We start from the raw sequence: 12,659 nt of genomic DNA, 5'->3' as shown, positions 1-12,659 counted from the left end.
GGGACAATTTCGAAGCAGGTGTTTAGAGGATCCGCAGTACATGCAGAGCCCCAGATTCTTACGGCGTTGTCGTTCATCTGGAGTTAAAGGACCTCTTGCGGCCCCTATTTGCATGGGTTCTTCTGGTTGAGTCTTCCCAGGAGGGCTCATAGGTGTCATTCTGGAGGGAAAAAGAATCTTAGTCCTTCGTCTTTCCTGTCTTCTCTCCTGCAGGCGGTATTCTAACTGAAGGGTAAGCGTAACCAAGTCTCTGAAGGAATCAGGTCGGGCCATTCTTGCAAGTTCATCCTTCAATTCTTCATGTAAACCACGGCGAAATAGGGTCTGTTGAGCAGAATCTGGCCAGGCTGCTTCTGTGGCCAATCTACTGAATGAGGAGGCATAAGTTTGGACATCCTGTGACCCCTGTCTGATATCAAGTAGTGCCTCATAGGCAGAGTATTGGACCTCTGCTCGCCCGAACCTGGACCTTAAAAAATGAGTAAACTGGGAATAGTCATTAATGGCTGGGTCTTCTTGAGTGATTAGAGGAGTAGCCCAAGCCAGGGCATTTCCCGTCAAGTTAGTGACTATAAACCCCACCTTGGATCGGTCAGATTCATAAGCCTTGGGGCGAAAGGTGAAATACACTGTGCAAGCATCCAAGAACTCCTTCAACGTCTTGGGATCCCCTTCATACTTCCCAAATGAAAACACGAGGGGGGGGGCAGATCGCCACGAGTCTCTTCTCTGACGACTATCTGTTGTTTAAGGGTTTGATTCTCGGCACGTAGATTCTGGACTTCTGCCTGAAGACCATGGATGGCGTTGACCAACTCTTGGAATTGTTCAAGGGACGCCATGGGTTTTAAGGGGCGCTGCAAGCTATCAGAGTCTGAAGAAGCCTCCCCCTGTGTCTCCTCACCTGTGACCTCCGACGTAAGAATTATGGTAGACTCTCTGACTCTCCTTCTTTCTTTTCTGTGTACTTCTTCACTCTTCTCCGCCTTCTTTCCCTTCCTTCTGTCGTAGAGAAAAGGACACTCTCCACCTGAGGCCACCTTGACAATGATTTGAGAATCGTCAGGCGGACCCAAGGGAGCTTGCCCCCAAATTCAGGGAAAAAGCCTGGTAAGGCGCAAAAAACCCTGAGCGGAATCAGCATGCAGATGTAGGTCTTGCTTTGGAAGAAAGGTCCAAATCCTTAACCGGAGTAGGCAGTGGGACCAGGACAGCTACGGCGTAATGGAGTAATGACTGTGTCTCCTGGAAGGGGCACAATCCAGAGAGCACGGAGTCCAATAGGTTCTGAAGGTAGGGTCCAACCAGGATGAACTGGAACGCCTCCTATGCAGGTAAGAAAAGGGGAGCTCGAAAGCGAAGGCTAACAGAAAAGGTGGACGATAGGAAGGTAAGAGAGAGAGAAAGACATTATCCAAGGCAAAGCCAGCAAGGTGTAAGAGTGGAGGAAGTAGAGAAAAGAAGAACGGAAGAGAAATAAACACCTGAAAGCTCGGAACGAAGGAGGAAGGATACGCTGGCATGAAAAGCAGGCAAACAGCGATAAGGGAAAGAGAGAGAGAGGTGAACACGGTACGCGGGAGGACGCGACCGTAAAAAGGAAAAAGGAATAGAGCAAATAAACTTGACCGGAACGGGGAAAAGGCAAAACTGAGGCAAGGAAAGAAGAAAGGTAGGGTACGAGGGTTAAAGCGTAGGGACGGAGAAACAACCACATGGAGGAAGCACCGGGCGGTCCGACGCGGGCAGTTCGAAAGAGTTGCAGCGCGTCTGGTAAGGGGGCGTGTCAGCCTATGTAAACAAAGGCACGTTGAACACTAGAATGCTGCTTCTGATTCTGCGGTGGCCTAATGAAGCCGCCATTTATTCCATATCTTCCACAGTTGAACCATGACACATATGCGAACCCGGAACCGGTGCCTATAATTTCCCAACATAATATTCTTGGCATAACTACTCTACAGACACTAGAGGATATTCATGTAAAAATCCAACAACTCTTCGATCCAACAGCCCTGCAGGGCTGGGTAAAGAAAGGCCCGGACTACTCAGTCATCAATGACCTACCTTATTATCAAGGGCGACTATTTCTACCACACAAGGAACTACAAGAACTAATCATCTCCAATTATCATGACACCCTGATGGAAGGGCACCCAGGTATCGCAAAAACTGAAGCTAAAATTAATAGACAATTCTGGTGGCCCACCTGGCGAAAAGATGTAAAGTCATTTGTGATGTCTTGTGGCATTTGCGCCCAAAACGAAAGTCAGAAGAAAAAACCACCTGGCCTTTTACAACCTTTGGATATTCTACCTACACCATGGCACACCTTATCTTTAGACTTTATTACAGATCTACCTCCATGTAATGGATTTAACACCATTCTAGTTATTGTGGATCTTTTTTCCAAGATGGCCCATTTTATTCCTTTAAAGGGATTACCTTCTGCTTCAATTCTGGCCAAGGAGTTCCTCGAGAACATTGTTTGAATACACGGATTTCCTTCCGTATTAGTCTCTGACCGAGGTAGTCAATTCATTTCACATTTTTGGAAGAAATGTTGTCAATTGGCGCAAATCGACGTGAGGTTCTCAACCAGTCACCATCCCCAGACCGATGGTCAGATGGAGAGGACCAACCAGACCCTTGAACAGTACCTACGTTGCATGCTACACCAGACCGAAAGTAATTGGAAAGATATTTTATGAATTTCCGAGTATGCATACAATAACTCTGTACATTCAGGAACCGGACAAAGCCCCTTTTATACCATATATGGACATCACCCTCGAACCTCAGAACTAGATTCGCTTCAGCACTTAGAAATGCCCGCAGTTAGTCATTTGCACTCTACTATTACACAAGCCTTTAAGGAGGCAACAGAACATTTGAAACAAGCAAAAGAGAAATATAAGAAAAATGCTGATCAACATAGAAGTGAAACTCCACAATACCAGATTGGGGATCAAGTTTGGTTGGCTACAAAACACATACCTCTGAAGGGAACTCAGACTTTTAACCCTAGATATTTGGGACTTTACACCATTAAGGCCATTATCAACCCGGTGGCCGTCAAATTGGAATTACCCTCTAATATGCGAATTCATCCTGTCTTTCATGTTTCACTTTTAAAACCAGTTCAACCAGGAACAAGATTAACCAAACCAACCGACCCCATCTTGATAGATGGAGAACCTGAATTCGAGGTAAAAATATCCTGGACTCCAAGATGGTTAAATCAAAACTTTTTTATTTAATCGATTGGAAGGGCTACAGACCACAAGAAAGGTCATGGGAGCCTAGTGACCACGTTCATGCAACTCGGTTGGTGAAGCGATTCCATCGGGACTTCCCAGACAAACCAGGGAAAGGGGAAGAACAACTTTAGGAGGGGCCTTGGGGTGGGGGGGGGAGTGCTGTCATGATGCCTACCCCTCGGCATCAGGACCAAGCCCATCAGCTCCGGGAGCAGGCATCCAGATACTTATTAAAACCCCAACAGCCCCGGCTGGGGGCTGTTTGGGTTCAGTCCTGACGCCATAGGCGCCAGGCTCATAGACTTTACTTACCTGATGCAGACCATGCTGCAAGTGAGTCCAAGCCAACGTGAGGCCTGGATGGGACTATTTTATTACAGGGACTATTTTTTACTCGGGCGTGGTTGTGGGGAACTTCTTACCTGGAACTACTTTGGAGGCTATTTAAACCACACCCGAACAGCAGCACACGCTTCGCGTTATTCTGCATCCAGCAGCGTAACGCTCACCATGCCTGCAGTCAGCATCCAGTCTTCTGCCATGCCCACCTCGAATCTGGAGCTCCTAAAACAAGAGGAAAGAAAAGGACAAGGTTAGAAAACAAACTATTTTCAAATTCCTCACCTGATTCCGGATCCATCTCGCCTCAGGACCTTGAAAGAACATCATTTCAGTACGCGTCGCATCTCCAGCTGCAGCGCCGCGCCATACTCACCAGTCCTCGCAGCATCTTCGATTCAGCGCTGCCTCCATCATTTCTTCGCCGAACTCCGGCACCTATAACTCTCCACATCTTCATGTGCCGCACCTGCAAAGAGAGAGAAAACAACACGTTAAACACGTGCAACATTTACCGGACCGCGTCGGGTAATACAGACTCTTACCTGAGCGCCACCAGCTACCACGAGAGCATCTTCTCACAAACTCAGCTGCAAGACAAGGAAGGAAGGGGGGAACAAGAGTGAACATCGGACATATTGAACTCTATGAACTTGATACTTACTGGTCCTAGCCAGGAACCTCAGAGTCAATACTCTCCAGAACTCTCCCACGCCTTCAAACCAGTGAAGTAACTGGCATCAACGCGCCCCTGCAATCCATGCAGGATGGAGAGCTCATCTTTCAAGAGTATGCGGTGAGATTGCTGAAAGGGCACTTCGGAGTGATAAGTGGGGAGGACTGTTGTGGGGGGTGCCATCACTTCACGGGTGGCTAAATCCATCTCTCCACTTGCAGGAGAATACTTCTATGGGTCAAGCAGACAAGATTAGGAGGGCCAGTCCAGTCAGTCATCTCTGCACTACGCATCACGTTGATGGAGACCGCAGCCGTCCCGGTCCGACTGACGCCCCTGTGGGAGCCAGGTGAGCGTAACATGAAACTAGTGTCAGCTGCTGCCTTCGCATCCACCTTCATCCCACCTCTACCCCCACCCAGACTCTACCTCCGACTCTGCTCTCAGCAACCTTCATCTGGCCATTACTAACACCTTGGACGTTCTTACCGCAGTCATGAGGATCCGACTGAAACGTGCCTTTAAACATAATACCTGGTTCGACTCTGAATTTGCAGCCCTGAAACGCAAGTGCAGAGCTGCAGAACGGAAGCAGCAAAACTCAGGCGCACCCTGTGACAAACTGGTCTGCTGCCTGCTCCAAAGGCAAATCAGACTCTCCATTCATGCCAAGAAAAGGGCCCACATCCAGGCACGGGTATCTGATGCATCCAACAACACGGCTGAACGCTTTAAAATCAACAGGGAACTAGTCAACCCTTCCGCAGTCTCCACCTCCCCTATTCCGTCGCAGGCCCTCTGCAACACACTGCCCACACCTTTCACCACTAAAACTGTGGACATCCTGAGATCCCTTGCTACCCTCTCCCTGGCCCCCTCCTTTACCTCCTATGGCCCCCCACCCTCCTCCTACCCTGTCACACATGATGAGGTCACCAGAGTTGTCCGCTCCATGAGGTCTCCTCCAAACAGGTATCCCCTTACTCCTCCAGAACCATCAAGGACAACATTGGCTCTCTTGCTTCTGCACTTGCTGATTGCATTCCCCCAACTTACCTCACACACTGAACTTGTTGGCTATCTTCACAACCATCAATCTGGATTCTGAGCATCCAGAGGCACGGAAACTGCTCTTCTGAACACCTTTGAAGAACTGCTTGCATCTCTGGACTCTAACTCTCCAGCTGTCCTCAATCACCTCGATTTCTCCTCTGCCTCAACCACTCCAGCCTCATAAAAAGACTCCATGATATCTCAGAGCGGGCACTGGACTGGCTGACCTCCTTGCTAAGTGACCACCCGCCCCAGATTATTCTGGGCATCTTCTACTCACCTACTTCGCTCTCCACCTGTGGTGTCACCCAGGGCTCCAGCATCTCCCCCTGGCTCTTTAACACTTACTTTGCTCCAATGGCTCTCATCATTTCCCCTTTCTCCCCCAACTTCCGTGCTATGCAGATGACACAAAACTCTTCTTCAGAATTCCTGCTGACCCTCTTGCTTCTTCCATCATCCCAGACTGCCTATCTGCCATCCAGTCCGGGAGCACCTCCAACAATCTGTGCCTCAATGTCAGCAAGACTGAGATCCTTCCTATTGGACCCCTGCCCCTTCTTTCTTCCCCTCACTCTGGCCATCCTCTATGGGCTCTCCCCCTTCTCATTCATCTGAAGCCAGAAACCTTGGCGTCATCTTCGACCCCTCTCTTTTACTTCCTTCCTCACATTCAGGACATTGCCAAGAAGTCCAACTTTCAACTCTTCCTTCTCAAAGGAATGCTCCCGTTTCTCACTTTCCCACAGAAGCTCTATGTTAACAGAGCTCTGGTTCTCTCTAGGCTAGACTACTGCAATAGCGCTCTCTTGAATCTACCATCTTCCTCTCTATGACCCCTACAGCTAATCCAGAATAGGCCAGCAAGACTTATCCTTGGCCTCACGCCCAGGGACTGCATCTCTTCTGCCCTAGAAATTCTACACTGGCTCCCAGTTGCTGCAAGGATCAAGTTGAAATCCCTCTGCATCATCCGTAAGGATTGTCTGGGGCCAGTGACCACGCTATCTGTAAGTTGCTCTTACTAAATACTATCCCTCTTGACCTCTACATTCCTCTGGTATGGACTGTCTGTGTCAAGCGTTTGGCTAAACAGAGGGCTGGTGGCCAATCTCTGTCTTCAGTAGGTGCCCTCTTTTGGAACAGCCTCCCCCTTCCTCTTCGTCTTCAGCCGGACTTCCCCAAATTCCAGAAGCTCCTCAAGACTTTCCTTTTCACCTTCTCCTCCCCCTCCTCTCTCCTCTGCTAATCTCAGAGTCGCTGTGATTGGTGACCAGAGCCCTTATGTGTCCTCTGGGGCTCTGGCCTCCCACACCCAATCGCCTTCAGCCTTTGCCCACACACAGCACTTGCCTTGGCACTTACTGGCCTTCGCCACTGTAGGCCTGCACTTACCCATTGATTTAATACAGCTGAAAGCTCCCTAGCACTTTCCACACTAGGCACTTACATCTGCTGCTCACCCACGAGCACGGGCACTCCAGCACTTACCCCCTCTCCCTCTCCTCTCTCTGCACTTGCACGCTTTGAATGCTCACAAGGCCTAGTAGGTTTGTCTTTATCTTCCAGTATATTAAATATTTTCTATCCCATGTTCCCTCCCTGTTGCCCTGTGGGCGCTTTGAAACATAATTTGCTTGTTGTATACGCGCCTAACAAATGCACAATAACTATAAACACCAGGAGGAACAGATCTGAGTGCTCCTAGACACCTCTTTACAGTCACCTTCTGTTTCTCTTAGGAACACTTTTCCCCATTTGGTTTCTGTTTCTATTACTCACCTATGTAAATCCAACATTTCCCTTATTACTTCTTTCTGAACAGCCAAAGGCTCATTCCTGTAGCTCCTACGTGTATTGTGTTGTGAACATGGTGGCACTATTGGTTACAGTGGTCTGCCACCCATTAGGCCCAGTTTATACTTTATGTTGCTATTTCCTCAGAGTGGGCGAGTGAGACAAAAGGAGAAAGAACCATCAGCATAAGAACAAGAAGAGAACAAATTACCAGAGAGAGCCAGAATCTGCCAGGCGTTGAATAGAAGCCACAGAGGATGGGGCTAGGCACCGCCGGGTAGTAGAGAGGTGGCAGTGGTGGCTCCTCCTCGGGCTTCTCCGCCAGTTCTTCCTGGGTCAGTTCAATGCCCAGTTCCTTCTGCTCAGCAATCCAGATGTCCCTCTCCTTCTGCTTCTCTTCCTTCCGTTTCTGTCGCGCTATCAACTCTTTTTCTCTCTGCAAGTGATTAAATAAACAAATTGTGAGACACACATTGCTACACAAGGTGAAGATAAGTGTGCTGCCCTAAGGAGAGACAGCTGTGTTGCGCAAGGCAAGGATACCTATATTATCCGCCATATAAACAGCTCTGCTGCTGTCAATGGAAGCGCTAGACTGATATCGAATATCGGGTTACCTTCAGGGTTGAGTTGTGTGTATTTGCATTTATTGGTGATGCTGGTGTTTCAGTTTCAGCCAGAAACTGTTTCAAAAGCAATTAAGAGTTAGCGAGGCAATCCTGCGTCAGGTGTCGTACAATATATGGAAAGAGAGAGAATGGTTGGTCGTGGTTTATAGAAAGTGCATGTTAGAGAGACCAGGAACATAACAAAAATGTAATACTGACGTCGCAGGGGAGTGGCTAAATACAGGTTAGAATCTACAGTACCATTGGCTGAAGGTTGCTCATGCAGAGGGATGATGTGGGAGAATTAGTGGGGGTCCTATGTACAGAAGGGAGTTTTATTGAGGATTTGGTTAGGAGGAGAGGAGTAGAGTTTTTAACACGTGGGAGAAGGAGATGAAGCAGAGGGAGGGTGGGGGTTGGAGAAATTGGGGACTTAAGGAGAGCAGGCGGTGTGGAAGTGTGAAGAGTGAGAGATAGTATTGTCAAGGTTGGGGGAGCATGCCAATGTAGAGATTTAAAGACAAGCAGTAGACATTTGAGGAAGGACTGGCTTTTCATTGAGAGCCAACCAAAGTGGAGGCTGTATGTGGTGGTGGGAAACTAGTGGGGAAGATGGTAGAGGGTCTGGGTGGCAAAGGTGAGTGCCTAGTCAAACAGAGAGAAGGAGTAGAGAGTGATGCTATGTTGGAGGATGGCACAGTAGTCAAGGTGGCTGAGTACCAGGGCCAGTAAGCAGGCTTTAGTGGAGTTTTGAGTAAGGAGAAGACTTTTTTCCTGATGTTAAGCAAGTTACTCCTGGCCAAAGGAGAAGTAATAAAGAGGTAAAACCAAAAAGAAGAAATTTCAATGGCCTTTGTGAGGTAAACGATTAAAGGAAGTCGATTCCTGCAAATATCTGGGAATATATATCAATGTGAGCATAAGAGACGTACCAATGGTAACCAAAACATTAAATAAATGTAAACAACTGACCACACAGGCAAATATAATCCAAAGAAGATACAGGAAATTCTCGTACAAGCCTGTTATAAACTTCTATAAAAATAAAGTAATTCTAGCGCTAACTTTTGGAGCAGAATGTATGTTTGGCTGCTCAAGCCAAATCTGGTCTCGCTGTGAAGGAATGTTTTGGAAACAAATTTTTCAAATCCCACAAAGTTGTCCAACTGCATGTGTTTTATATGAAGCAAGCATATCAACCTTGAATGCTAGAATAACATGGAACTCGCTAACAGTGTTTGGCAAAACGTTGGGAAAGTCAATACCTCAATTTGACATATTAACAGAACATGGTCCTAAGGGTAATCAATGAACACTTCAAAAATGGTGACAAAAACGCAGAGAAATACTGCGCCACATAGGAAGTGACGAAGAGACTTTGTTAGCCAACCCGAATCTGGTTAAGAGGAAAGTTCTCAAATTAGACTGGATCGAGACTTACGAGAAGAGAAGATCTCACAAATGCATGGGCGACTTCCCACCTGAAGCAAAAAGATTGAATGAGATACCCCAATACATGGAAGTGTTCCCGTGCAAGTACTTGAGGAGGGGATTCCAGAAATTCAGGCTAAACCTCTATGAGACCAGAGAAATTCAAAATTACAGAAGGAGCTTGCTCGCAAGTGACTCTAAATGCTGGTTCTGCGGCAAAGAAGATGAAACCTTAAAACATCTAGTTTTGCTATGCCTTGACCTCAAAACACAAATAACCACATATTTGTCCCAATAATTGAGTATGGGGTCGATTTACACTGTTGATGAATGGTGGTCAAGAATGCATTGCAGTACAAACAAGAAACTGGTGATTGTACTTACGTTATTTCTGAAATATTTCGAGATCAGACTTTCTGAAGTTCATCAACGAAAAAAAATTCCAACTTAACTGTGACATTATTTAAAAATCAATGTGGTAATAAGAGTTTTAAGTATTTAAAGAGTTTGTAAATGTAGCACTTATTACAATGTACAGTGTTTTAGCGATAGTGCGCCTTTGATAAGTAAATTTGTTTTTTCCAAAAGTTTGTAATAAACTAGATGAAAATAAAAAAATAAAAAATAAAGAGGTAAATGTTAAGTTTGCAGTCAAAAACAATCCCATATTTCTGAACCTTGGGTGAGGGGTGCAGTAAATTAGACAGAAACTAGAGAAAAGAGGGAAGGAGCGGGAGGTATTAGAATCAGGAAGGTAGATTTCTTCAGTCTTGAAGATGTTCAGCATAAGAAAACAAAGTGACATCCAGTGTTGGATAGAAGATAGACCAATAGATTTGTGGGCAGAGTGGTCAGGAAGGAGAAGAGGTTTTGAGTTGGTGGAAGAACTCAAAGGAGGAGATGAGTTGGGGGCGCTGTTGTGCGCTGACAAAGATGGCCGCCTAGGTGCAGAGCTGCGTTGCAATAGAAATCCTTAAACTAACACCCTGCGGTTTGGAGCTTATCTAGAGGTCGGTGTAAACAGATCCCGATATCAGAACATCTGAGGAACCAGCTGTGCTCGTCCCGAGTGAAAACGCAGTACGGAACCTGAAGATTAGACTACAAACACACTTGGTGCCCTGCCGAGTCCCCCACGGCCCGTACATCAGACGCTGTTGACCCCTGCAGCCCCTGCGACCCATCACCCTCCAGCAATAACTAGTGTCTGCACCCGCTGTGCTTTATACAGGCGGGGGGTGGGCGCACCCGCTCGGCGCATACCAGGCGGGTGCAGAGCTTCCCCAGCACCTGCAACCGAGGGCAGCAAGGAATGGGACTGGTCAGAGCCCTCTAGCAGACGTCATTTGCAGGTACAAGCTTGGATTATTGTCCAGGGCCACGCAGCCGCCCTCCGCGGGGCATTCAATACACCCGCAATAGCGTGGCAGAAGGGGGGCGATTATGGCGGAACTAATTATGGCAGAACTAACGAGACACTGATCAGTGTGGGAAGAGGCAAAGCAGCTACAAGGTAGGCCTCCTGTGACACCGCACAGACTGCCCGCCGGGCTTAGGCAGCAGTATACAGCTGTTAAGATCCAGCCCGTGGCCTGCATGCGCGCGGGCTGGCGTAGATGAAGTAGGCCGCGCGGCCCGTGGCGTAGCTCCAGCGGGAGCTGGGAAAGAAAAACACACCCACACGCTTGCTCGGTCTGCCCCGGAACTGCCTCCCACTCGCGGGGGCGGGGCTTTTATTGACGCGCCCTGCGTCACCGCGTAGCGGGACGCAGGGCGGAACATAACATTCCTCCTTTATTATAAAACAAACAAAATGCAGTACTAAATGCCATCAACCTGGAACTAACACACTCTACTAAGTTTCTACACAACTCGCTACCATACATAGTCACTTAGTTTGGCGGGCGGTCTCATGGTAGTTCTTAGACCGTATCGTCCTCCTCGAGGACTGCACCTCTCCGCCTCATGCTCCGTGTCACGATCTCTGCTCGGACTCTCGGGGCCGAGGGCCTCCAGCTGTTCCCCGGTTCCATCCTCCACCCCTGCTTCATATGGGATGGACTCGGGGCTTTCTTCACTGGGGTGATCAGCCTCGTCTTCCCGATAGCATTCACTGTCAGTCCACAGGTTTCGTGGCACCGTCTTGAACCACGACGAGTTCCTCGTCACTCGCCGGTTTCCTCGTGTCACGGTCACCATGGTTCCGCTCCGGTCACTGACGGTCCATGGGACCTCCTCATATCTGGTATCGAGTTTAGATTTCGTGGGGTTGCGTAGCATGATGACTTGGTCCCCTACTCGATGATCGGACAGCCTCGCTCTCCTCTTGTCACTCATGTTGGCATTGGCATTCCTTCTCGTCCTTTCCGTGCGCTCTTCGTTTACCACATCCAGGGCCCTGCTGGGAAGATGCGGGATCGAGGATTGGATGATGGTGCCAAACATGATGACGGCCGGCGGTACTCCTGTTGTGCTGTGGGGAGTGACCCGGTAGTTTCGAAGGAAACGGAAGAGGTCAACTTTCCATGGGCTGGCGTTCGCCTTGGACACCCTTAGTACCTTGTTTATCGTTCTCATGAAACGTTCTACGTCTCCATTTGCCTGGGGCCATCTCGGCATGATGTGGTGGTATTTAATGTTGAGTTCCTGTAGATAGGTTTTAAACTCTTCTCCAGTGAACGGTGGCCCATTGTCACTTTTGATGGAGATGGGCAACCCGTGAGTTGCGAACATCTTCTCTATGGCCGGAATGACCACTTCCGCTGCAGTGGATTCAATTATTTCAACTTCGGGATATCGGGAGTGGTCATCAATGGCCACCAGGAGGTAAAGGCTTCTCGGAGCTTGCAAGAATCAATGCTGATGGCTTCCCAGCGAGATTGGCCGCGTTGTGCCGACAGAATTGGCTCTGGTTCCGGCGGGGCCCCCGTTATCTGGCAGGGTAAGCATGTGCTGATGAGAGTCTCGACCCCCTCCTCGATCTGGGGAAACCATACCCTATGTCTTATGCGGGCTTTCGTCCTTCCCAGTCCTTGGTGACCTTCGTGCGCTAGTGCCACTATCCTGTTTTGCATGCGGAGAGGGATCACGATGCGGTTTCCTCTTAATATCACTCCACTTTCCGTGATCGACAAGTCATGCCGGACGGTGAACATGCCGGATAGGAAACCTTTTGCTTCGACGGTCCTGTTGTGTTTGTGTGTCATGAACGTCTTCCAGTCTCCTGATAGGATGGCATCTTTGACTAAATTGCAACATGGATCCCTGTGGGTTTCAGCCTCGATGTCTTCGATGGCCACAGCCTTTGGCCTCATCGCTCGTACCACCTGACATATGTGTTCCTCAGTTTCTTCAGCCACTTGGATCTCTTGTTGCGTTGCCGCTCGTGGATGTCTTGATAGGAAATCCGCAGGGTTACCGCAGCCTGGTTGGTAGACAAGATCGAAGTCGTACTGCTGCAGGTGTAGTAGCCATTTGGTGATCCGTGCCCGAGGG

At 48.5% G+C, this 12,659-nt stretch overlaps 1 protein-coding gene across 3 annotated transcripts in view; it reads right to left on the bottom strand.

The window, feature by feature from the left end:
• CFAP44 (cilia and flagella associated protein 44) overlaps positions 1–12,659 on the bottom strand; it is a 1,393,686-nt gene that overhangs the window by 524,347 nt on the left and 856,680 nt on the right. For all 3 annotated transcript variants that reach the window (XM_069635797.1, XM_069635796.1, XM_069635798.1), the window contains one exon: positions 7,337–7,561. In XM_069635797.1, the coding sequence (XP_069491898.1) occupies positions 7,337–7,561 (225 nt within the window). The remainder of the gene's footprint in view (positions 1–7,336; positions 7,562–12,659) is intronic.

Source organism: Ambystoma mexicanum, chromosome 7p (genome assembly GCF_040938575.1).
Source record: "Ambystoma mexicanum isolate Mex_15411 chromosome 7p, UKY_AmexF1_1, whole genome shotgun sequence".
NCBI lineage: Eukaryota > Metazoa > Chordata > Amphibia > Caudata > Ambystomatidae > Ambystoma > Ambystoma mexicanum.
This window is presented reverse-complemented; position numbering and strand designations above follow the sequence as displayed.